Genomic DNA, 25124 nt, shown 5'->3' on the forward strand with positions numbered 1-25124 from the left:
TCTCTCGCGGAACAGCTGACCCTGAGGTTAGCAGCCCAATTCATAACCACTAAGCTAAAGAGGAAGGAGCTCTGGTAGCGTAGTGGTTACAAATCGGCTGTGAACAGCAAGGTCAACAGTTAGAAACTACCAGCTGCTCTGTGGGCGAAAGAAGAGGCTTTCTTCTCCCGTAAAGATTTACAGCCTCGGAAGCCCTGTTCAGGGTTGCTATGGGTTGGAACCGACTTGACGGCACTGAACACGCTAAAAAGGGCAGTGTCTCTTTAATCCCAGTCTCACTCCCCTAGTTTGTTGCTATGTATAGATTCAACTTCCTTAGCAACCACCTGACCCCTTAAAGGGGCCCTCCAGCAGTGGCTGTTACCAGCCATGGCTCCCAAAAAGAAAGCAAGCAAGGGCGGCAAGGACCTCGATATCAAGAAGAAAGGGGGAAAGAAGGACCCCAACACAGCCAATATGGAAACAGTTTTCGACATGGAGACCCGGGAGTTCTACCATATCCAGATCCAAGACCTGGAGGACAGGCTGGCCCGGTTGGTGGGTGGGTGGGCAGGAAAGGGGAGCTGATTCTGCTGTAATAGTGCCTAGCTCTGGTGGGGTCAGGAACCCCCTCAGAAGAGGCTGCTGGACAGCTTTGGCCAGGTGTTCTGTGCTCTGACCTGGTTGGTCTCTGCCACTGACCTTCCAAGCAGTGCCCAGACCCCTGATCCCTAGCCTCAGTTTCCCTGTGGGTAATAGCAGGAGGCTTTGAGATTTTGATGGAAATTGGATTCCCCATTCCATCTCAGCTCCCAAAGTCCTGGAATCATATGCTAACTAGCACCCCTACTCAGGCAAGCCCCCTTCTCCATCTGCTTTTGCCAGCCCATGGGATTAAGCACTTTTTGAAAGGGCAGAACTTAATCAGTGGGATGAATTGGCAGGAAGGGACCGCCTGTCCCTCTTACACCCTGAACCACAGTGCCCACATCATGATTTCCTGGCCCACCTCCAGTGGCCACCTGCCTCCGACTTACACAGTTGTTGAGCTGCTGTTTTTCCACATGGAGTCACCTCAGTTTCTCCAAATGTAAATGAGAAAGGTTGATTTCCCCCTCCCCAGTTTTGTTTGTGATAGGAGTGATCGTGTTTGAGGGAGCCTTCCACTCTTCATTTAGATACAGGTCCACTTAGCCATCATTTTGCTTTATTTTCAGTTTCCTCCCAATGACAGGAAACACTGGAGAACAAACCCCTTTGGTAACAAACAGCAGCTCTTCCCCACATGTTGGAGATAAGAACAGCTAATATTGTTGGGCCCCTTCTGTGTGCCAGGTAGGCCCTTCATCCTCATAGCAATCCCACTAGAGGTCCTGATGTCATCCCCACTGCACAGTTGAAGGGACTGAGGTTCAAAGGACAGTTGCTCCCAGGTTCAGATCATTGCCTCCTGACTCCCCCAGGCCAGACTGCCTCCTAAATGAGCTGAAGGACTCAGCAACAGCATCAGACCATGTCTGCACTCCACGAAGTAGGTCATTCACCCCCGCCCTAGAGCCCTGCATGCAGTGTTAAGTGCTGTCGTGTGGGTTCCAACCCATAGGGACCCTGTATAGGGTTTCTGAGGAGCGACTGGTGAACTTGAACTGCCAACCATGAGGTTCAAACTGACTTTGCACTCCAGCACATTAACCCATACCGCCACATCAGGACTTGCTGCATGCAGTTGTTAAGTGCTGTCGAGTCAATTCCAACCCACAGCGACCTGGTATAGAGTTTCCAAGAAGCAGCTGGTGAGCTTGAACCACCGACCTTGCAGTTCAAACAACTCTGCAGTCTGACGCATTAGCCCACAGCACCAAACCAGGACTCCTGCTGCATGCAGTAGCCACCAACAAATGATAAAACATCTAGCAAATATCTATCAGTGATTCCACTGAAAACCAGTACATTGTTTATGCAATGTTCTTACAAATTCATAAAGCTTCCTTCAAGTTGAGAGAGCAGATGGAATATACTTGGGAAATATATTTAGCAAACAGTTATTAGGTGCTTACTATTTACCAAAAGGAGCTCTGGCAGTGTAGTGGTTACAAATCAGGCTGTGAACTGCAAGGTCAGCAGTTTGAAACTACCAGCTGTTCTGTGGAACAAAGATGAGGCTTTCTGTAAAGATTTACAGCCTCAGAAACCCTGTACAGGGTCACAATGAGTCGGAACCGACGCCACAGCACATAACCACCACCATTTACCAAACCATCTGTTCCAAGAAGAGAGAAATAGAGCATACACATCTGCCAACTGGAGGAGAAACAAACACATCAGACCCCAGTGGGACAAGACCATTCTAGACACAGTCATTGAACAGAGGACCACAAATATGGCACAAATGTGGCCAAGGGTAAGGAGAGGGTGCAGCAGAGGGGACTGTGGTACAAAGACTTGGAAATGGAAAGTGGCAAGTGTTAGAGAGGTGTGTGGAGCCAGCCAACTGAGGCAGTCAGCATTGTGGTTAAGAAACTCAGCTTTGGGGTCAGACTGACTTGGGTTCAAGTTCTTGTTTTGCCACTTACTAACTAGGGGTTCCCTTCATTTCTCTGAGCCTGTTTTCTTGACTGTAAAATGGACCTAAGCATCTTCCTGAGAGGTTGCTGTGAGGATTCAACAAAGAACACACTGAGCACCTATTTTGTGCCAGGCACAGGCCTAGGTGCTAGGGACACAGCTGTGAACACAACAAAGGCTGTCCTCAAGGACCCTACATTCTAGGATATAATGAACATAGTGCTGAGCACACCTGGCACATGTGAGGGCTCCATGAAGTCTTGGCTGTTTCCAGGGGGCCCTCTGGGAGATAAGGCTGGATTCAGAAACTCCTTTGAATGGTGTGTGGATGAGGTCCAGGAGAGTGTGTCCAGCTGTACTGAAAGGCTAGGAATGCCCAGCCCAGCCCTGGGGACCACCCTTCAGGGCAGACCCCGAGACCTATTCTCCATCTGCCAGGTATCAGAGGAAGTGGGATGAGCTGGCTGTGCAGGAGAAGGTGTTCCGCCAGGAATTTGAGCAGCTGGCCAACAACAAGAAGGAGATCGTGACCTTCCTCAAGCGTACACTCAACCAGCGGGTGGATGAGATCACCGACCTCAATGAGCAGCTCCAAAGCCTGCAGCTGGCCAAGGAGATGGAAAAGGATGCCTTTGAGGCACAGCTAGCCCAGGTGCGCCACGAGTTCCAGGAGACCAAGGATCAGCTCACCACGGAAAACACCATTCTCGGTGAGCCAGGCTGGGGGGCATACACCACAGTGCAGGGAGTGGGGACTTGGCTCTTAGGGCTCAGTTTCCAGTCCTACCACTGTCTGTCTATGTGACCGTAAGTATTGTCAGTTTTCCCCTGGGAAATGGGGATAATACCTCGAGTAACAACAGCTATGTGCTACTTTGCATATTCTCTTCCTTAATTGTCCCAGCAATCCTGCCAGGCAGAAATACTATCACCCCTCCTGTAAATGAGGAAGAACCTTTAAAAGGTAAAATGTTATGCCTGAGGTCACCCATCTGGCAAAGGTGACTGTGAGGCTTAAATGACATTCTGAGTGCCTGGCCCAGAGATGTTCGAATGCTTTTCACAAGGGAACAGGTCCAGGGAAGGCTTCTTGGAAGGCACTGAATCTGAATGAGGCTTGGTAAAATTCGTGGATGGGGGCAAGAGGACATTCCAGATAAAGGTGGGCAAAGGCCTTAAAGGAGGGGCAAAGACCTGAAGGGCATCACCAGGCCTTGTACCCGGTGGCGAGCAGGGGGAAAGCTGGCAGCCCTTGAGGAGTTCCGGCTGCAGAAAGATGAGCTCATGGACAAGTTCATAACACTGGAGACCCAGCTGCAGAAACAGGAAACCAACTATAAGGAATACGTGTACAACCTGGAGAAGAAGTCAGTGCTGGACAAGGACAGGTGGGCAGGCCAGTGCCCCGCAGGGCTGTTATCACTGCTGCCATGTACATCCCAGACCTCAGCTTCCCTTGACTTTTAAAGGGCGGGGGGAGACCTGGTCTAGCTCCCCAACCTGGCTGACTGCTCCGCAGAATCCTGATTTACGGAGGAGTGGGGAATATGAATAAGCTCCCCAGCCTCGTGCTGGCATCAGAAAACCTGGATTCTGCTTTGCCATTTTCTGTGATTCCAATTATATTTAGTAGGTGATACATTGATATGGTTCAAAATTCAAAAGGTACAAAAGGGTCTACAGTGAACCAATCATGCCCCCTAAGGCCCCACTCCCTCCCATGGCCCTGCCTGTTAGGTGTTTGCACAGGTGAGGGGAGCTGTATTTGTACCCCACACTGCCCAGTCCCTCCTGACTCCTGCCCATCCCAACCAGACTGAAAAAGGAGATCATCCAACGCGTACACCTGGTGGCTAGTGAGTTCCACAAGGTGGCCAGTAACCAGATGTGGGAGACCACGAAGCGGGCCATCCAGGAGAACCACACCGTGACCCTGCAGCTGTCCAAGCTGTCCCAGCAAGGCGTGCAGCTGCTACAGGACAACGAGCAGCTTCATGGCCACCAGGGCAAGCTGTGCAAACAGGTGGAGCTGCTGCAGAACTCCCAGCGGCTCATGGCCAAGCACATCAGCAGTCATCAGAAGGTGGGCAGCAGGGCATTCGGCACCTAAAGCAGGAGGGAACCCTGCTCTACTGGGAGGGTTGACTCCTAGCTGGAAAATAATGGGTGTGGGGAGGCAGCAGTAGGAGGAGGGGCCTCTTTGTGGGGGATACAGGATGCGGGGGTGCAGCTCTGATTTTGCTTCGTTTGCTCTAGAGCTCCTTTCTGGGAAGCTTGGGGTTCTGCCCAGTAGTGGTTAGTCCCTCTCATCGTATATGGGCCATGACTGGCATCTGTATGATGGGGTGTGGAGCTGGGGAGGCAGGGCTGGCTGAAGGCCTCCGCTCCTCCCTCAGATCATTCTCATGCTGACTGAGAAGTGCCGCCAGCAGCAGCAGGGCACAGCCGAGGTGGCACAGCTGCGCCAGCTGTTGGACCACCTGGAGCACAACTTCCAACAACTGCAGAAAGACCACCAGGCACTGAGGTGGGGCCCGTGGGGGTGCAGCCAGCTTGAGCTCAGGCCCTTGTTTGCCACATGATACTGCTCAGTGCCTTTTCCTCACAAGAGGGACCTCATCTGTCAGTCTGAAGACTGGGGCTGGATAGCAGCCCCTGTGGGCTGCACTGAAATGACAGGGCCTGAGGAGGTCAGACTGCTGACTGTCCCATCCCGGACCCAGGAGCCAAAAAGAGCAGCTGGACCTGCAGGTGGAGCAGCAGCAGGCCAAGATACAGCAGCTACAGCAGAAGCTAACTAAAGAACAGAAGCTTCGGGCCAGCCTGGAAATGACCCTGACCCAGGCCACCGCCTTCCTACAGAACATTCAGCAGGTGAGCGGAAATGATGAAAGCACAATGCTGGTCAGGGGCAGAAGCTACAGCCTTGGAGCTTTCAGAGGAAGCTGGGCCAGTGTCACAGGCTCCCTCTTCCACTGAGACAGTCCTGGCCAGTCCATCCTCTTCTGTTTCTGGGCAAACCCTTCTGGATAACTTTCTTGAGGGCCCCAAAAGCCTCAAGCCTCAGCACTTCCAATGCTGAGAGATCACACCACAGCCAGGGAGCACTTTAAGAAAATGGGCACTGGGTATTGGGGTCACTGAGCCGGATCCATAAACTCACCCTTGACCCTTCTGGCAGATGCACTCAGAAAAGCAGAATGATGGGGATTTTGATGTGGTCTTCCACCTGCAGCGCAAAGAGATGCTGCAGCACTTACTGGTCATGCTCAGCTCAGCCATAGCCCTGAGCCCCCAGTGGGAGGCCCATCCCCAAGACTCACGTAAAAAGAGGTAAGCAGATAGTCTTGGAGAAGGCAGTTACAGGGAACGAGGCAAAGGGAAACAGTTATGGGACATGTCCAGGGGCTGTCCTCAGCCAGCCAAGCCTACTTCCTCAAAGCCTCTCAGAGCCTCAGTCTCCTAGTCTATGAAATGGAAGCGATGACAAAAGACCCCTTCCCACAGCCTACCCAGCAGCCAACTGCCTAAGATGGGGCCTCTGCTGCAGCAGTTGTCTGGCATCACACCCTACCAGCCAGGGGACCTGGGCCTGGTGCCGCGCCGGACCCACGTTGTACCCAACCCCCAGGACCTCAGGCTCCTCTCACACACCACCCGTGTGGGGACACTTCGCATGTGCAGCAGAGCTGAGGTAAGAGTGCCAGGGGCCCCAGGGCAACAAGGTCTGAAACAGGGCTCTGCTACACTGCAGCTGTGTAACCTTGGAGATGTGGCTAGACTATTCCAAACCTCCAATTCCCTGTCTGTAATATGGGCTGAAGAAAGGTGTGGCAAGGCCCCAGTTAACTAAGGAATACTTAGGTATCCCCTGGGAAGGGGCCTGCTGATCCTTGTCCCCCTCTTCCACAGACAGGGGAAGGGTGAGATCAACTAAGAAGATCACAGCTTCCACGCCTCCATCTTTAATCTTACAGGTCCATGGCTTTGGTTCGTCAAAAAGACTCAAAAAGTTCAGTCTTCCTGAAGTGTTCCTGCATCCCAAGTAGGATAGTGAGAGAAAACTAACCCCTTGCCCCAGAAATGGATCATTTTGGCCACTGCCCCCCTTTATTCCATAGGCTGCCTGGAGCAGCCCAGAGGAAAAGAGTTATATAAAGAGTGGATACCACAAATTGGCAGTGGCAGCTCTGTGGACATGACTTGAGCACATGGGCATTGTGATCAGGCTGGCAGCCATGTCCATGGCGTCAGGGACCCAGCATGGGCTGTCCCTGGCTCCGTTCACGGATGTGGTTCAGGAGCAAGTCAGTGGCTAGTTCCAGCACTGCAGGCAGCAGCTCCTGCTCAGCTGGGGAGAAGTAGCCCAGCACGTGAGCCTGTACAGCCTCAGGGTGTGTTGGGCGCCCGATGCCCACCCGCAGCCGTGGCATTGCCTGTGGAGAAGGCACAGGGAGCGCTGGTGAACTCTAGTGTTGAGGGGACCCAAGCTGACCCACCAGCCCCAGTGCAGGATGAAGGGTACAGACTCACACTGGAGTTCAGGCAGCTAATGCAGGAACGGACTCCATTGTGGCCCCTTCAAGAGAGCGGGGAAAGGCAGTTAGTTCACGCCCTTCCACCCCTCCCTGCCCATACTGAGGTCACCACCCTTACCCCCGACCCTGACTGGCTCTGAGTCTCACCTGGCGCTGCCCCCCAGCTTTAGAGCCAGCTTCCCCAGGGGTTTGTCCAGTTCATCATGCACCAGGTAGACCTCTTCAGCCGTCAATCCAAATAGCTCCGCTTAGCACAGGCAAATAAAGGCCCAAATTACTTCAGGATGTTCCCATCGGGTCCTTGTCCCCACTTTGGGCTCTCATAAGGAGGATCAGATATAAGCACCACTCTTTCTACAAGTACTCAAGGCCACGCAGCACTTAGAGGTCTCCAGCAGCCCAGAGCCCCATCCCACGTCCCTGGAGCCTCGAGGCGACCCGCCCCCACCCCCACTCCCACCCCACCCCCACCCCCGTGCCCTCACTCACCGGCTCGGGCCACGCTGCGCCCGTTGGCGTTCATCAGCCGTCGGGGCCGAAGAAGGACCACCTGAGCGTCCCCCAGCAGAGCCAGGGCGAGGTCGGCGGCGCAGCGCCGATCGCGTGCCCAGCTCTCCGCCACACCGAGCCTCCGCGCCAGCTGCCCCAGCACTGCCAAACCCACACTGTGCCGCGTGCCGGGCAGTCCGGGGTTCCCCAGGCCAGCCACCTGTGGGCGGCACCGAGGAAACTGAGGCCTGTCAACTCTCGTCCCACCCCTTGATCTTACAGCGCTCCTTGGGACCCAAGGTAAAGAAACTGAGAGCAAGAACCAGGGTGGGGAAGGGACTCGAGGATACAGGCCCCAAACCTCCCAAGGACTCTAGAAGACTGAGTGGAAACTCGTGCCCGGAGGGCTGGGAGGGCAGGACGCTCCCATACAGGAGAAGAGTTTCTGAAAAGTTTGGAGCCCATAGTGGTACTAGACTCATTTTCCAGATATAAATAAATGGAGACAAAGAATTTGGGGCACTTTGCACGGGAGACCATGTCAGAACTGGAGCCCCAGGCGCTCCTACATTACCGCCCCCGACTCCACTCACCAGCCATCGCTTCCCCGGGGGTCGAGGTTCCAAAACGCCCCAGCTCATGGTCCTACTCATCCACAACCCAGCGCCCCAGAGGCCTGGCGGCAGCATGCCGCCCCCATTAGTGATGGACCCCGCCCTCTAACGTCATCCAGCCTGTAGCCAATCATAGTCATGACCTGCCCAGAGGCGGCCGCCAGCACCCAATCCTGGGCAGACTGCGTGGCCGCCATGTTTCTGAGGTGCGGAAGTGGCAGGACAGAGACTCTGTCTGGACACCCTTAAGCATTCCACGGCGCGGCGTCACCGTGTACCTGAAGGGTTTGTTGTAAGATGATTCACAGAGCCCTTGTTTAACTTCTAGCGTGGGGGGCGGAAGTCTTGTCCTGGCCCCCATTATGGCCCTGCATCTGTGGAAAATGGTCTAGTCCTTTTTCACCCCTTTAGGCCTCAGCCTCCCTATCTATAAAGCTAACCTAACTGCTCAAACAACTCTTGCATCCCCGGGGGCGTGGCTAGAGAGGCGGAGCTTGTGGAAGGAGCTCTGGTAGCGTAGTGGTTACGAATCGGGCTGCAAACCTTAAGGTCAGCGGTTCGAAACTACCAGCTGCTCCGCGGGAGAAAGATGAGGCTTTCTACTCCCGTAAAGATTTACACCCTCGGAAACCCTATACAGGGTCGCTATGGGTCGGAACCGACTCGATGGCACTTAACAACAACAACAACAATTTCTATGTAGCAGGTAAGAGTAATGTGAGTCAAAATTTTTTTTGAGAGCCAAGTGAAAAAACAACAACAACTGCTCAAACAACTCTTGCATCCCCGGGGGCGTGGCTAGAGAGGCGGAGCTTGTGGACGTCCTGGAGATGGCGCCTAGCAACGTTTGTGGTGGGGGCAACTTGAGGAGCAGGGGGCCGGGAGGAAGCTGGTACAGCCCCCGAGATTCTCCTGGAAGGAATATCATGACTAACTCCAGCGAGGTATGGACTAGGAGAAAACTAAGCAAGGGAAGAGGGGTCAGGGCAGAAGAGGCCAAGACTGAGTTCGCAGGGAAGGTTTTAAATATTAGAGAGGCAGTAGCGTCAGTGCAATTCAGGAAGTCGCTTGCTGCTGTACAGTTGGGGCAGGAGAGGAGAGGTGGCTGGAGCAGGCATTGCCCAGATGACGGAATTATACAAGTGAACAGGAGGGGATCTAAGAGATTTTAGGAAGTGGAACAAACAGGACTCCAGGACTAAGGGGACATATATGTCTCTGGTTCCCACGGCTGGCAGGGGACGTTCTTCACTAAGGTCGGAAAGTCTGAGGCAGAAGTCGGATAAGGTGGTTAGTATGAGTCTGATAGAAGTAAGGGATATCTGAGGGGCTGCAGGACCCCAAGCCTGTAGCTTGGGGGCCGGCCTGAACTGCAGTATCCAAGTTGGAGGTGGGCACTGCAGAAGTCCAGGAGGAGAAGAGAGAGTCAGTGTTGAGTAGGAGGGCCCTGAGCTGGCTGTTTGATGTTGTTGTTGTTAAGTGCTATGCAGTCGGTTCCGACTCATAGCAACCCTGTATAGGGTTTCCGAGGAGCAGCTGATGAGCTTGAACCGACCTTGCAGTTCAAATGGCTTTGCAGTCTGGTGCATTAACCCACAGCGCCACACTGCTGTAGGGAAGGGAAATAGGCAGGACAGAAGAGGCTTGGGTTGAGAAGAGAGAGATAGGTTGAGAAGAGAGAGATTCCTAAGAGGAATGGTGCCACCAAATCCTAGATGGCATCTCCTGCCTGGTGTCAGTTCTAGACCCCAGTCTCTCATAAACTACCTGGGGAGAATGTATGAAGGATGGGGACTGGTTGTCTCTAAAGGCTACTCAAGCCTCCCTGCCCCTTGATTTTAGGATGCTCTGAAGCTTGATGCGGAACCTTCAGAACATATCATAAGACCACGGGTGATTCCAATCCCAAGGGATACCGTGAAGTACATCTTTGGGAGCAGCCAGACATTCCAGAGTTTCGATGAATCCAGACCAGAGTCTAAGGGGTTAACAGTGCCTCTCAGAGTCAGGGAGTAGTGAGTGACTGACTACCTTGCCCCAGAATCCAGGTTGTTGGCCTGCACAACCATTCACTTGCTTTGCAACACTGGGCCAATTATACTCCCTCCCTAGGTCTCAGTGAAATCAGCTGTAATGGGGTTCTTCCACCTCAGCCAATAAAAGGCTTGGGTGAACTCCAAGAATGCCAGCCTGCTCTCCTTGGATCTCTACCTATCTCTCCTTCCTCTCCACCTAAATCTCCCCTCCCCATCCATATTCCCTAACTCATCCAAAGTCAAGGTCAGCCCCTCTGCCTGTATTCCCCTTCCCTGGCAGCTATTTCCAAGGCCAGTCATGCTTAGAACAAGAGGACTGGGAGATGGCTGTGCTATTCTTCTCCCGCGCCCTCCACCTGGATTCCACTTTGGTAAGGAGGGACTAATGGGCAGGGACTGGCAGGCACACTTCCTCCTGCCAGTGCCAAGTCCCAGACAGTAACTGGGTGTCAAAGCTCAGAGAGATGGATTCTTCAGCCTACTCTGAGGGGCAGGTCTTGGGGAGGGGTAGCAACCTGTGTCCCCTTACCCTTAGGTAGACTTCTACGCCTTGCGGGCTGAGGCCTACATCCAGCTCTGCGACTTCTCCTCTGCTGCCCAGAACTTGCGAAGGGCTTATACCTTCAAGCCAGAGAACACCAAGTACCAGGAGCGGCTCACCTTGGTGCTTTATCTACAGGTGCCTGGTGTTGTCCCAGGCCCTTCAAGGCCTCCACCCCACACCTGGACCTCATGGCTCTCCATCAGTGTATCCGTGTGTGTGTGGAGGGGATCTCCCTGGGGATCTCCTTAGCCCTGTATGTGTTCCAGCAGTGAAGCCATCTCTCCACCTCTCCCACCTACCGAGTTGGTTTCTGGCAGGGCTAGATGAAGTCTGGCAATGGTGTCCTACAGAACTTTCTGCAAGGATGGAAGTGAGCTCTGCACTGTCCCATAGAATTGTTGTTGTTATTAAGTGCCATCAAGTTGGGTAACCACTGCTGTTGTGCCATTGAGTCGGGGCTGACTCATAGTGCCCTTTCAGGACAGAGCAGAACTGCTCCCAGAGGATTTCCAAGACTGTAATCTTTATGGCAGCAGATAGGTCTTTTGTACAAGGAGCAGCTGTTGGATTTGAACCTCTGACCTTTTAGTTAGCAACTGAGTGCTTTACCTTTGTTCCACCAGGGCTCCTTATGGTAAACCACTAGCCATATAGAACTATTGAACTCTTCAAATGGTGAGTGTGGTTGAGGAACTTCATTTAGAATGATATTTAATTTTAATTAAATTAGTTGTGAAGTCATATAGCCATATGAAGATGGTGCCTATTGTATTGGACAGCACAGATATCTACACACCCTAGGCACTAAAAAGGTTAATAAGTCAAAGTAAAAAGAATATTAAACCATAGACACCAACAACATCTTGATTGCCCCATACACATTTTGCCAACTTGGAAACTTGGATGTCTTTTTTAAATGTCAGCTATCCAATTCCATTTAAAAAAAAAAAAAAAAAGTCTATGGGGCCTCACCACACTTAATCTTGTCCATTAGGGATCCTGAGCCCTGCACTCCTACTTCCTGTGTGACCTTGAAGAAGTCACTTCATGTCTCTGAGCCTCAGATCCTTCGTCCTAAATAGGGATAATAGCTTGTACCAGGGAAAGAGGAAGCCCAAGGTTCTTAGCACTGGTTTTGGTACCCAAGAGCATCAGTCTAAGCTGGATGGAGCTTATTCTGGGTCTACTGCTCACGTCTCATCTCCCATTTCCCCCTCAGTGTATCTCTGTGTCTGTCATCATCTGTGAATGATTACTCACTGTCTCTTGCATTCTCTCCCCAGCTCTGTTTCTCTCCATCTGTTTCTGTCCCTCCCAGTCTCTTCCCAAGTTTGAAAGGCTGTTTCTGTCTCCTCATCTCTATCCCCTTTCTCCACAATGTTGTCCTTCAACTGGTGGTTGTAGCCGGGCTGAAATGACTGCCACCCATGTTCCCAGGGCCAGTGTCTGTTTGAGCAATGTTCCTATGAAGATGCCCTGCATGTCTTCTCCCAAGCCTCTGAGCTCCAGCCCCAGAAACCCTGCTTCCGTTACCGATGGTGAGTGCCCAGCCATGCCCCTACTGACCCTCATTCTCCCAGCAAACCCTTCCTGTCTGCCCTCGTCCCCCCACCCTCAGGCAGACAGTGAGCACACTCTATCCTCCACCCTCAGCATGGCCTGTCTCCTGGCCCTCAAACGGCATCAGGACTGCCTCACGCTTGTCACTAAGGAGCTGAAGCAAGTTACGACCAATGCTGATGTCTACATTCTCCGGGCCAGACTCTACAACTTCTTTCACAAGGTAGTGCATAGGGTGTGGGGCTGGCGTGGGACCCTTGGGACCCTCACCCTAGCTTGGAAGCCTCTAGCACTCCTTGAGATTACAGGAGGCTATGAGGACATTCACCAGTCCAGAGGTCATATCCCCACAGTGTGATGGGGCACTGCCTGCCCCAGGCGGAGGCCCCAACCAGGACTGACCATTTGGTGTCCAGTCAGATGGTTTAGGTTCTATGTCAGGCCTATGCTGGGCTCTGTGAAAACCACAGCCCAGTGAGGTGTCCCTGAGCAGATAATTACACCAAGAAAGATTGAACCACAATTGTATCACCGCCTTCCCCCTCCTCCCTCTTCCCCCCCTTTTCCTGCCCTCCCTTCCATGCCTCAGTAAACGTTTTTACAAATGCTTCCTACTGGCCAGACTTGGGCTAGGCATGGGGATAGACAGTGCAGGCAAGGGTTTGGGGGCCAGGGGAGGAGAGAGGGGGTAGCACAGGCTAGGAATGAGGAGTGGCTGTCTGCTTAGTGGTTGGAAAGGCCAAGTCTAATGAACCTGAGCACCCCTGAATTCTTCCCAGGCGCCTTGAAAGGGTGTTCCTTAGAGTGGAGGGCTTTAGAAAGACCTTACAACTGCAGTGTTGTTGTTGTTAAGTGCCGTCAAGTTGATTCCGACCCATAGAGACCCTGTATAGGGTTTCTGAGGAGTGGCTGGTGAGCTTGAACCATCTTTGCAGACCAGCGCATTAACCCACAGCACCACACCAAGACTAGAGAATTAGACAGGGTGGGTAAGGTAGGAGGCTGGGAGTCTGGGAGGAGGCTGGGAAGCCAAGAAGTCCAGTGAGACAGGAAGGGTCAGGCAGGGCAGTCTGGAGGAGGTCCATGCAGGTAACAACAATGAGTCAAGGTCCACAGTACTTTAGAAGTCAATGGGTGTGGACATTAGTGAGAGAGAGCCATCAAGAGCACTACTTGAGAATAACACCCAACTTCCTGGCTTGGCCTGTGAGCTAGATAGTTGGGAGACTCAGGAGGGGAAAAACAGATGTGGACTACTTTACTAGGTGGGGCATCTTGTGGGCAGCTGGAGTTGTGATCCTGAATCCCAGGAGGAGGGTCCACTGCCCCATAGGAGTGGCCCCAGGAGCAAGATCCACCCAGGTACCACCTCCAGATGCTGGGCTTCTGGAGTGACTTACACAGAGTCTCCTTCAAAGGCATGAGACTAGTAATATCAATAATTATATTGACTGTTGTGACTTCAAGGAACTCTGGTGGCACAGTGGTTAAGTGCTCAACTGCTAACTGAAAGGTCAATAGTTGAAACCCACCAGCTGCTCCGTGGGAGAAAGATGTGGCAGTCTTTCTATAAAGATTTCAAGCCTCAGAAACCCTAGGAGGCCATTCTACTCTGTCGTATAGAGTTGCTATGAGTTGTAATCGACTCAACAGCAACCTGGTTTTGCTCGTGACTCTAGCTGCCCATTGTCCTAAGCACCTACCTGTGTTCATATTGAGGGCTCAAAGTAGCCCCTTGAGGTAGGTATGACCCATGGTTCTCGTTACAGATAAGGAAACAGGCCCAAGTACACAGTCAGTTCACAGTAGTGCTGGCCTTGAACCCAAGTCTGCCGATTCCAAAGCCCAGCTTTCAACCTCTCCTCACTCCTGATTTCTATCATACCTGGTGTCAGTACTCCATCCAGTTACTTTGCAGGACACAGGGTGATCCCAAAAACGGATTATGACGGACTGACTGACCTGCACACCAGGGGAAGGTGTTTGCTGGGGGATGTTTTCTCGGTCTGTTGCTGGTCAGACTTGTCTTGTGCTTCAAGTTCAGGGATGAGGGCCAGATCCCCTCTGTGGGGGATCGTGAGGATACAGCCATCCAGTCAGGAGGCTACACACCTCTCCCACCTCAATGAGACATCTGAGGAGGTGACATTTGCTATCCCATCCTGTGGCAGAAATGACCCTGGCTCACCAGACTTCACATCTGGAAAAGAACTAGCTGATGGGGTGGGATTTCCCCAGATGCTCTCCTGCCTCCTTCAAGAGGCAGAAAATATGGAACAGTGTTGTAGTAGCACTGAGGAGGGGTGGGATGGTGCCAGCCTGCTTGGAAAGAAGCACCTGTAGGCCTGGATCCAAGCCATTCCTCCTACATTCTTTAGCCCGACACCTAATACCACCCCTACAGCCCAGTCTCTGCTACCAGGACCTGCACAACACCCTGCTGCTGGAGCCCAAGCACCCACAGGCCAAGGCACTGCTGAGGATGATGGTGAACCAGGCCCACCAGGCGCACCAAGATGCAGGAATCCTTGCTGTACAGGGCAACATGCAGCTTGCGCTGCAGCGCATCAACTGTGCCATTGAGAACAACCCTCTGGACCCCAGCTTCTTCCTCTTCCGGTACTGGGTTTGGGGGACTGGTATTTGTTCCAGGCCCTACCTGCCACAGACTTGCTGTGTGGTCTCAGGAGAATTTCTGACCTTCCCTGGGGTTTCAGTTCCCCAGATGACCTCATATAATCCTGTGCTGAACTGCAAAGTAGTTTTAAACTGACTTGACCAGGCAGTTCAAGCTCACCAGCCGCTCCTCAGAACCTTATACAGGGTCGTTATGGGTATGAACCAACTTGGTGGCACTTAACAACAGCAATAACTTACCGCAGGAGTTGAGACGTCTTGGGAGGTGTTCTCTCCTACTATTATGGAGGAGGGGCAGGCAGCAGGAATCTATACTCCAGGCCTGTGGAGCCCCTGGAAGGATCAGTCCAATTTAGTGGACGGCTTGGGCTTAAAGTCCCAGACTTTCCAGGGTCTCACTGTGCAATTTGGAGCACTTTAACCTCTTGGAGACTGGGATTTCTCATGTAAACCTAACGCACTGCAATGAAGTCAGTTCTGATTCATAGCCACCCTATAGGACAGAGAAGAACTGCTCCCTAAGGGTTTCTGACATGTCCATCGTTCTGCTTCATCTAAACAGTGAGGGTAAAATGTCTGCCCATGTATCTAAAGGTCTTAGCTTAGAGGTGGGGACACACATGGCTTCCAGAAAGAAATAGGAAGGTTATCTTGAGAGATGTAAAAGTACAAGTGATAGTGGATTCTCTGAGCACCAAGCCAGGGCCAGTCCCACAGGCCAAGGCTAATACACAAGGCAGGCACCCTCACTATGGATCAGAAGGAGAGACTGAGCCCAAGCAGGAAGTGACTACCCACACCCCCCTAAGCCATCCCATCCCTCACTCACCATGCCCTCAGGGGCACCGTGTATCGCCGGCTCCGGGAGTTTGATGGTGCTGTGGAGGACTTCCTGAAGGCACTGGACATGGTGCCTGAGGACCAGGAGGACTTGGTACGGCAGGTGCAGCGCCAGCTACTGCTGGCCTACAATGACTTTGCGGTGCACTGCTACATACACGGTGCCTACCAGGAGAGCCTCCTGCTGCTCAACAAAGCCCTGAAGGATGAACAGGGGGAGAAGGGCCTCTACATCAACCGCGGTGGTGAGTGGGGGCTGGCTCCCTTCAGTAAGGCCCAGGCTTGGCTCTTGGATCTAACTCTCCCTCTGGCCTCACCTTCCACTGCTCCCTTTCATGAACTCACAAAATCTAGCCCGTTCCATCCTCCAAGTGTTGGCTAAGGCTGGGCCTCTTGGCGATACCCTCCTTCCCCTGGGGTGATAACTGCTTTAATGCTGAGGTGCTTGGAGTTGGGCTTGGGTTCCCAGATGTGTTGTCAGAAGTTGGAAGGATGACAGGAAGAAAGGAAGGAGGTTGGGAAGGAGAGAGGGAAGAAGGAAGAGAGAAAGGAAAGAGAAAACATGTATAGACTTAGCATCTCCTTTGGACATTACATAGACTGGCCACAGTTTGTGCAAAATGCTCAGAAGTGGACAGGTGGAAAAAGGTGCCCAGATGTACTGAAAACTGGAGGATCTGCGGCTGCCCGTGGGTGTTATCAGCCACCAGTCTCAGATCCTGCACCACCCTCCCTGGGAGTGAGCTGGGCTTCCTGAGCACTGGGAATTGGGGGTCCACTCAGTCTCTGTCCTTGGGCCCCAGATTGCTTCTTCCAGCTGGGCAATCTGGCCTTTGCTGAGGCGGATTATCAGCAGGCGCTGGCGCTGAGCCCACACGACCAGGGCGCCAACCTGCGTATGGGCATGCTGCACGAAAAGATGGGCTGCTGCGAGCAGAAGCGCAGGTGTGGCAGGGCCTCCCCTTCCCTCCCTGAAGTGGGCGGGGATTGAAGGGAGGGGCGGTGTCAGTGCCACAGGGCCTCCCCTTCCCTCCCTGAAGTGGGCGGGGATTGAAAGGAGGGGCGGTGCCAGTGGCACAGGGCCTCCCCTTCCCTCTCTGAAGTGGGCGGAGCCGAGAGGAGATGGGGCTGACCCAGCAAGAGGACCTCAGCTGGTGTCCTTGGGTCAAGATGCCTCCCTGCCTTCCCAATTGTGTGTAGTAAATATCGATTTTATTATCCAAGTTTAGTAAAAATCTTTCATGTTTTTCCTGATGATTATAGCAATGAGTGTTTTTTATAAAAAATGTAAATGTTCAACAATATAAGATTTGAAACCTGGAAGTTTCTTATAGCTACCTCAGACCCCCATCTCGACATAAGTTTCATAAAGATTCTTCCAGTGTTTTCCTTATGCATATATTAACAAGTTGCTGAGTTTCCAACTCCAAGAACATTAAAAAAATACTTAAGTTGTGATTTCATTCTAGCATTTTAAGTCTTGGGTCCATCAAGAACATAGCAACAGGCACAATTACTATCATTTTACAAAAGTGGGATCATGCTCAATTCTACTTTACTTAACTTTCCAGAGCATTGCACATAGGGCTACATTTTATTTTTTGCATTCTGTGTTTGAATGATTTCTTTATAGACAATCATCTATTAATGGTTATTTAAGCTGTTTCCACTTTGTTTTTAATTATAAATAATGCTGTAATGGTCATCCAGGACATGGATTCTCATGCATTCATACTAGTTGTTAAGTGCCAATGAGTCGATCCCAACTTATAGCGACCCTGTATAGGGTTTCCAAGGAGCAGCTGGTGAGCTTGAACTGCCAGCCTTGCAGTTCAAACGGCTTTGCAGTCTGGCGCATTAACCCACAGCGCAACACCAGGATTCTTTTATACTAGTAATGTTGGGTTAATGAGCATTAACATTTTAATAGAGTATCAAATTGTTCTCCAAAAACAGTGAACTCATATAAATTTTCCCCTAGAGAAGAAAACCTGAATTTCCCCAAATGTTATGTAGGATATTAGAAAATGAGTAGAGATACACTCAGGTTTGCCATGCATAAACTTACTTAGTTTATTGCAAGGTATACAAGTAAGACCTTATTACCACATTCATGTAGAGTCAGAGAATCAGAATGAACAATTACAATGTTAGTTCAGTGGTTAAAGATCAGATCTTTAGACTTCAAGCTTTTACCTTTAATTAGAGAGAAGGAGGACTTAACCACAGCTGGAACTTGGAGGAGGTCCCTTGTAGATAGGGTCCAAGGTTGGCAGCTGTGACAGAGTCTCAGTTCCACCCCTGCCTTCTCTCAGTAAGGAAACAGAAACTTAGAGTTTATATGTGAATTTGTCACCTTGGCCCCACACAAGGGCCAGTGTGACACCAACAGAACATACTACCTCCCCAACATGGAGTGTTATGAATATTTTTCAGCTCTGCCAACCTAATGGCTGTGGTTGTGTGCCACCGAGTCAGTTCTGACTCATAGTAAGCCTGTATAGCGTTTCCGATGCTATGAATCTTTATGGGAGCAGAAAGCCTAATCTTTCTCCTGCAGAGTGACTGATAGATTCCAGCTGCTGACCCTGCAGTTAGCAACTCAGTTGGTAATCCACCACACTACCATAGCTCCTCCTGCTAACCTAGCAGGCAAAAATAAATAAATAAAAAGACTCTTTTTAGTGGATTTAATTTGCATGTTTAAATTGTTAGCATGGTCTCAGCATTTTTTATTTTTAACTGCAATGTTGGTTTGAACAGCAAGGGTGGCGGTTCAAATTCACCAGTTGCTCCTTGGAAATCTGATACAGGGGTGCTGAGTCTGAACAGATTCGACAGCACTTAACAACAAAACAAGAACATGGCCCGCTCCAGTAACCCTGGTGATGCAGTAGTTGAAACGTCTGCTATTAACCAGAGGGTCAGTGGTTTGAACCCACCAGCTGTTCTACAAGAGAAAGATGTGGCAACTTGCTTCAGTAACGATTGTTACTGTTATTAAGTGCCACCAAGTCGGTTTCGACTCATAACAACCCTGTATAGGCTTTCCGAGGAGTGGCTGGTGAGCTTGAATCGCCACCCTGCATTATCTTGCAGCAGGACACCAGGACTCCTTTGTATAGATTACAGCCTTGGAAACCCTATAGGGTGGTTCTGCCCTGACCTATAAGGTTGCTTTGAGTCGAAATCGACTTGACAGCAAGTTTCCTTTTGGTTTCTGGCCAGCCCAATCTTTTGCTCACTTTGCTACTGAGTTGCCCATTAAAAAAAAAAATCATTGTAAGAGGTCTTTGTAGGCTAGGAAAATTAGCCTATTGCTAGTTAATCACTTGGAATTTGACTAAAGTCAAATTATTTTGTTTCAATTTTAGTCACTGAGTTTATAACATTTTTCAAAAAGGCCTTCCCAACTCCAAGATCATAAAAATACTTGATGGAGTCTACACTTAAATGCTAGAATAAAACCACAACTTAGGTATTTTTATGATGGAGAAGAGGGTTGCAGGGGCCAGCCTGGTTTTCCCCCAGCTCCCAGGAGGGTGCCATTGCTCTCCAGGTGGGCCAATTTATGACAGCCTGGGGCTCACTGTGTTCTGCAGGCAGTTCCACAAGGCAGAAGACCACTTCACCATGGCCATCCAGCACAGCCCCCAGAAGGCCCGGTACTACCTACAGCGGGCCAAGAGCCGACAGCTGCTGCAGAACTTTTTTGGGGCCCGCCAGGACGTTGCCACTGTCCTGCTTCTCGAACCTGAACAACGGCAGGTGGGTTCCTGCAGGGCCAGGAATGTCAATAGCCCTGTCCACTTAAAGAGACTCCTGTCTCTAAAAGAAATCTGATCTGATTATTATAAGAACTACTGTTGCTTGAACATTTACTGTATCCCAGATCCTGTTCTATTCTAACTACTTTAACTCCTATTGCTCTGTTTAACCCTCCTCACCATCCAAAAGTCAGGTAATACTATTATTATTACCTGTGATGAGGAAAATAAGGCTCAGAAAAAAAATCAGTTCCATTGGCCCAGGTCAAACCCTCATCTGTCTGGCTCCAGAACCTGAGGTTGGACCTTCAAGGCTTCCTCCCTGAATTTTCCCATGGTCTCCTGCTAGTTCTGGGGCAAGAGGACCCAGCCCTTGATAAACAATTTGCAAAATGCTTCTTCCCTCTTTAGCCTTAAGAAGGGTCAATAGGAATCTGTGAGAGTGGACAGCACTACACCAGTTGCCCCCTGCCTATACCTGGCTCTGGGTTACCCCTTTCCTGGCAGCTGCTCCCACTGATGACCAGCCTCTTCCCGGGCATGTCGGTAAATGATGTGCTTAGCAGCCAGGTGGCCTGCCTGGCCAAGTTCCAGCTGAAACAGGCGGTGGAGAAAAGTCTACAATTCAGCATCCCAAAAGACATTATGGGGTAAGCTCCTTGGGCAGTGGCCACAACTAAGGCTCCTAGATGCTTCCTTGGGCCACTGATGAGATGGGTCAGGGAGACTGACCCAGCACTCTGGGCCATGACTTGGCAGGTTGCTCAAGGAGCGGGAATTAGAGCGCCAGAGGGCCCGTGCCCTGCAGCATACTTGGAAGCTGGAGCAGCCTTCCTCTGAAGAGCTAAAGGCTACCAGCCAGGCTCTGCAGGAAGGCCCAGGGGAAGAAACTGAGGTCCCAGAGAAGGGAAAGGTGAGTGGGCCATATGTTCAAGGTCCAGGGCCGAGTGCACTGCAGCCCAGGGCTGAGGGATGTAATCAAGAAAAGGCTGGCTTCCAGGCCCAGCTCTGCAGAGCCTTTGTCAGACGTGTGACTTGGGCTGGGGATGGAAACATCACACAGGGTATCTCTGGTGCGGAGGGAGTGTGTGCATGAAATGGTGGGTCCCTTGCAGAGAAAGGCCTTCCCACACTGCAGTCATGCTCACCTCTACACGTTCTGCTCTGCACTGGCCACTTGTGCCAGAATTTTCTTCTTAAATTTATTTCTAAAACCTTTGTGTTGAATATAACATAAGCCAGAAAAGTGCATAGCCTGATGAACTTTCACAAACTATATGGCATGGTACCTCCATCCAGATCAAGAAAGAGCACATTCCCAGACCCCCACAAACTTCTCTGCCCTGTCCCACCACACAAAGCTAATTACTAACTCTACACAAGTTGTTCTTCACATAAAATGAACAAAATCGTGTGCCCTCTGGTTTCTTGCTCAGTCCACAAACATGATGTTTGTGAGTTGTATCCAAGTTGTTACCTATAGCAGCAGACTGCTCATTCTTATCACTGTAGGGGAACCTTTTTTCTGCCAAGGGCCATTTGAATATTTATAACATCATTTGCGGGCCATACAAAATTATCAACTGAAAAATTAGCCTGCTATATATCATGTGATAGCTAGAGCTGCAGTTGCCTTGGCAGGGCCAGACCAAATGATTCTGACTCGGAGTGACCCTATGCACAATAGAACGAAACACTGCCTGGTCCTGTGCCAACTTCACAATCATTGCTGCATTTGAATCCATTGCTGCTGCCACTGTGTCAATCCATCTCTTTGGGGGTCTTCCTTTTTTTCACCAACTCTCCACTTTTCCAAGCCTGATGCCCTTCCCCTTCCCCAGTGACTAGTCTCTCCTGATAATATGTCCAAAGTATGAGAGATGAAGTCTGGCCATCTTGGCTTCTAAGGAGTATTCTGGCTGTACTTTTTCCAACACAAATCTGTTTGTTCTTCTGGCAGTCCATGGTACTTTAAATATTCTTCTTCAGTACCATAACTCAAATGCATCAATTCTTCTACAGTCTTCCTTATTCATTGTCCAACTTTCACATGCATATGAGCCTATATAAAATACCATGGCTTGGGTCAGGAGAACCTTAGTCCTTAAGTGTGACAATTTATTTATCCATATTTCTGCTAACGATACCAAGTATATGTATGCTAAAGAACACGTTACATACTTGAAGTGAATGGAATATGCTACCTTATTCTAGCTTATATTATAATAGACACACAGATCATTCTGGGCCGCTCACTCTGGGAAATGCTCAGGGGAAGCAAATAGACCCAGAAGATAGGACCCAACATGGAGTGGAAGGCTAGTCACATGTTAGTACTCAGCACCGATCCCCACCCACCCCTCCAGCTCCTGTGCATCTCTTTTAGTGCCCCAGGTGTGAGGCGAGCAGCCAGGAGTATGACTGTGAAGCCTGGAGTGCCTAGATGCAAAGTTCAGGTTTTCTGCTTTTTAGCTCAGCTTTGTATGAGCTGCATAAGTGCTCAGAGCCTTGGTTTCCTAATCTGTGAAATGGGAATAGTGCTAGTTCCCACCCAGGTGTGTTGGATAAAATGGGGGACAGGCACGTAACCAGGTAGCCTCTTTACTGTTCACTAAGACTTAGCACTTTACAGGTTATGTTAATGTGCCTACACTTGGTGAATCGGTTGGGACTCTAATTTTCATTTTGCAAATAGGGAAACTGAGGCCAAATCAGCCCCCTGAGCCATGCCTGTTTAGCCTGGCCATTTCCTTTCCTATGTGGTCTTAGCCTTTCCATGTCCCCATCCAACCCTTGAGGAACTCTAAGCTCGAGGACTTACTACTAAAAGGTCCCAGGGCTTTGGGCCCTCCAGAGCTGCAGCTGCTAGCCCAGAGACCCCCCAATGCTATGACTCCCCAGCCTATTTCTGGCCACAGGAGGAGGAACCCAAACAGCCCCCTGAAAAGGGGTCATCCTTGTCCAGCGGCTACTTTGACCAGACCTCCTCGGATTCCATTTTGGGTTGTAAGTACTCCATGTTCCTCCCAGAGTACAAAGCAGCAGAGTGGGAAAAGGTCAGGGGTCAGAGGCTCTGACTTGGGTGTGAATTTGGCCTCTGTTGCCTATATACTGTGTGACCTTGGGCACATGAGTAATAATCTCAGCTCTGTAGAGACTCAGTGAGGTGGTGTCCAGCACAGAGCCTGGGATGCCAAGCCCCCTACAAAAGCTCTGAGACTGCTGGCTCCACCCTGACTCCCTGAAATAAGCCCATAAACCCTGTGAATATTCAAGGAGGGTTTGCCCTTAATTCTGCCAGGGACCAGCCTAGAATGGACAAACATAAAACTTGGGACTGTTGCTCTAAATAGCCAAGAGCTGCTGTGAGCGCTTGATGGTGGAGGCCAGAATGGCAGTACCAAGGCCTCCTTCCTTCAATTCAGGGCAAGTCCATAAATGTCGTGAGTGCCAGCAGCCAGGCTGGGCCAGCCGTGGTTTCCAGGCTGGATAGCATAGGCTTTACGTTGGAGGGAAGCACTCGGGTAGAAGGACCACCACATTACAGCCCATATGAGGACAGTGAGAGGGCAAACCAAAGAGCTGAGAGTACATGACCCTCTTTTATGGGGGCCAAGGAGGGCTCCCAGGAGCTAAAGGAGGCACAGGGTGTGGGGCAAGGGGAACTGCTATAGGCAGGGAGTCAGAGCCAATGACTGGAGCACAGACTGGGCAGGTGGGGTCTGGGCCCTTTGGTTAGCTCCTCTATCTTATAGCCCAAGCCCACCTGCAGGCCCAGGTTGTCTAGGGAGGGAGGGGTTGTGTCCTGCAAAGCCTCAGGAGGCAAGGACGATGCCTGGAAGCCTCTTTTTCCTGGAGCTGTCCAGGAGCAGCAGGACAGGCCTTGGCCTCTGGTGGAAGAGGCCTGACGTGTGCTGTTGACACATCTCCCCAGTCAGAGGCACATCCATCTCGGAGACAGGAATGTCCACTACCTGCCAGGAGTACAGGAGCACTTCCACCACTCCCCTGACATTCTCCAGCTCCTCAATGCTGAAGATTCACTCCTCAGACTCTGGGGCCAATGGAAAGAAAACACGTCTGACTGAGAGCCACAGCAAAGGCTGGAGCCTTGGGAAGACCCAAGACTCCCAAGGCTCAAGGCAGAGGCCCAGCAAGACAGAAGATACCCAGGGCTCAGGGTGGAGGGTCAGCAAGACCAAGAACCCCCAGAGCTCAGGGCGGAGGTCCAGCAAGGCCGAGGACGCCCATGGTTCAGGGCGGAGGTCCAGCAAGACCAAGGACACCCATAGTTCAGGGCAGAGGACCAGCAAGACTGAGGACTCTCAAGGCCCAGGGTGGCAGGCTGGCAAGACTGAGGATACCCAGACCAAGGACACTCAGGGCCCAAGGCGGAGGCTCAGGAAGGTCAGGGCTGCCCATGGCCGGAGGTGGGGACCCAGCAAATTTCCCACCCATGGCCAGACCTGGGGATTGAGTCGAAGTTGTAGCAAGACTAAGGATTTCTGTGACCTAAGTCAGGGTCCCTGTAAAACAGATATTACTCAGGGCAGACGGCAGAGGCCCAACCAGAACAGTACCATCCAGTACCAGAATTGGGAACTAAGCCCATGTTCCAGCAAGGATGAGGTGGTTCAGGGCCAGACCCAGAGACCCAGTAAGGCCAAAGATGCTCAGCATTGGAACCACAGACTTAACAAGGCTGAAAGTCTCCAAGGCTGGAGCCAAGAACCAAGCCTAAGACCCAGCAAGATGAAGGCTGCCCATGGCCCAAGCCAGAGCCTCAGTAAGACTGAGGCCATGCAGGGCTCAAGCCAAAGTCTCCAAAAGGCTGAGTCTGCCCAGAACTGGAGCCCAGAACCAAGCCAAAGTCCCACTCAGGGCCTGAGCCCCAGTCCCAGCAACACCAAGGTTGACTGGAGCTCCAGCCCCACTAGGAATACTGCTCCCTGAAGGGGCCACTGAGCCCTCACATTGCCTGCTGGGAAGAGAGGTTCCCTACCCACTCAGCAAAGCTGGTAGAAACTTCAGCCAACATTCATTACTCTGGTTCCAAGACTGTTTATTTTCCTTGTTCTCTTCTTTTATAAAATTAAAAACTTTAAAAACCAGGCCCAAGTGGCAGCTTGAGTCCTTGACCCATGAGGACTCGGAAATCCCAGCCTGACTCCATAATATTGGCTGGGATTTCCGAGTCCAATATTATGGAGTTCCGGGCAGGTATGAAGCTAATACATGAACTAAGGGTAAATAAATCTGGGAGGGAGGGGTAGCCACAGCCACCATCCCTGAGTTAGAATTCACATTTTATGAAGGCTCAGGCTAGTCGGGGTGGTCCAAGCTCAATGAGGTCCTGGGGTGACCAGAGGTTTGCCAGGGGAAGCCAGTAGAAACCAAGATACCCTCAAACCAGTTGAGAGCAGGGCCTGCCCTGAGCCGTGGCCTAGCCAACACACTTCTTCATCTTCACTGTCTGTGCTCTGGGTCCTACTCTCCAGGAGGCTTGGGACAAGGGTCCTTCTGCCCGAGGTCCCAGGGTGTTCCCACATGGGGTG

The 25124-nt window shown here is 51.3% G+C and overlaps 3 protein-coding genes across 3 annotated transcripts; 2 read left to right on the forward strand and 1 right to left on the reverse strand.

Annotated features, from left to right (window-relative positions):
- Positions 1-369: 369 nt before the first annotated feature.
- LOC102839510 (chromosome unknown open reading frame, human C9orf117) lies at positions 370-6593 on the forward strand. The gene is given in 9 exon segments (XM_006834790.1): positions 370-533; positions 2983-3254; positions 3779-3932; positions 4360-4627; positions 4941-5071; positions 5268-5418; positions 5726-5881; positions 6038-6238; positions 6522-6593. Coding segments are annotated over 9 exon segments (1569 nt in total).
- A 201-nt stretch (positions 6594-6794) lies between these two features.
- Positions 6795-8260, reverse strand: PTRH1 (peptidyl-tRNA hydrolase 1 homolog (S. cerevisiae)). Its single transcript, XM_006834791.1, has 5 exons — positions 8165-8260; positions 7572-7791; positions 7230-7329; positions 7078-7123; positions 6795-6980 (listed from the first exon to the last, which is right to left on the reverse strand). The coding sequence occupies exons 1-5, from the start codon at positions 8258-8260 to the stop codon at positions 6795-6797; spliced, it is 648 nt and encodes a 215-aa protein (XP_006834854.1).
- An 851-nt stretch (positions 8261-9111) lies between these two features.
- On the forward strand, positions 9112-24522 carry TTC16 (tetratricopeptide repeat domain 16). The gene is made up of 14 exons (XM_006834975.1): positions 9112-9129; positions 10028-10200; positions 10502-10592; positions 10757-10900; positions 12203-12303; positions 12419-12548; positions 14730-14944; positions 15803-16047; positions 16606-16747; positions 19405-19570; positions 20077-20219; positions 20329-20482; positions 22488-22575; positions 23504-24522. Exons 1-14 carry the CDS (start codon positions 9112-9114, stop codon positions 24520-24522), a joined length of 2829 nt encoding a protein of 942 aa, XP_006835038.1.
- Positions 24523-25124: the final 602 nt, after the last annotated feature.

This window comes from Chrysochloris asiatica, unplaced genomic scaffold (assembly GCF_000296735.1).
Source record: "Chrysochloris asiatica unplaced genomic scaffold, ChrAsi1.0 scaffold00014, whole genome shotgun sequence".
Lineage (NCBI taxonomy): Eukaryota > Metazoa > Chordata > Mammalia > Afrosoricida > Chrysochloridae > Chrysochloris > Chrysochloris asiatica.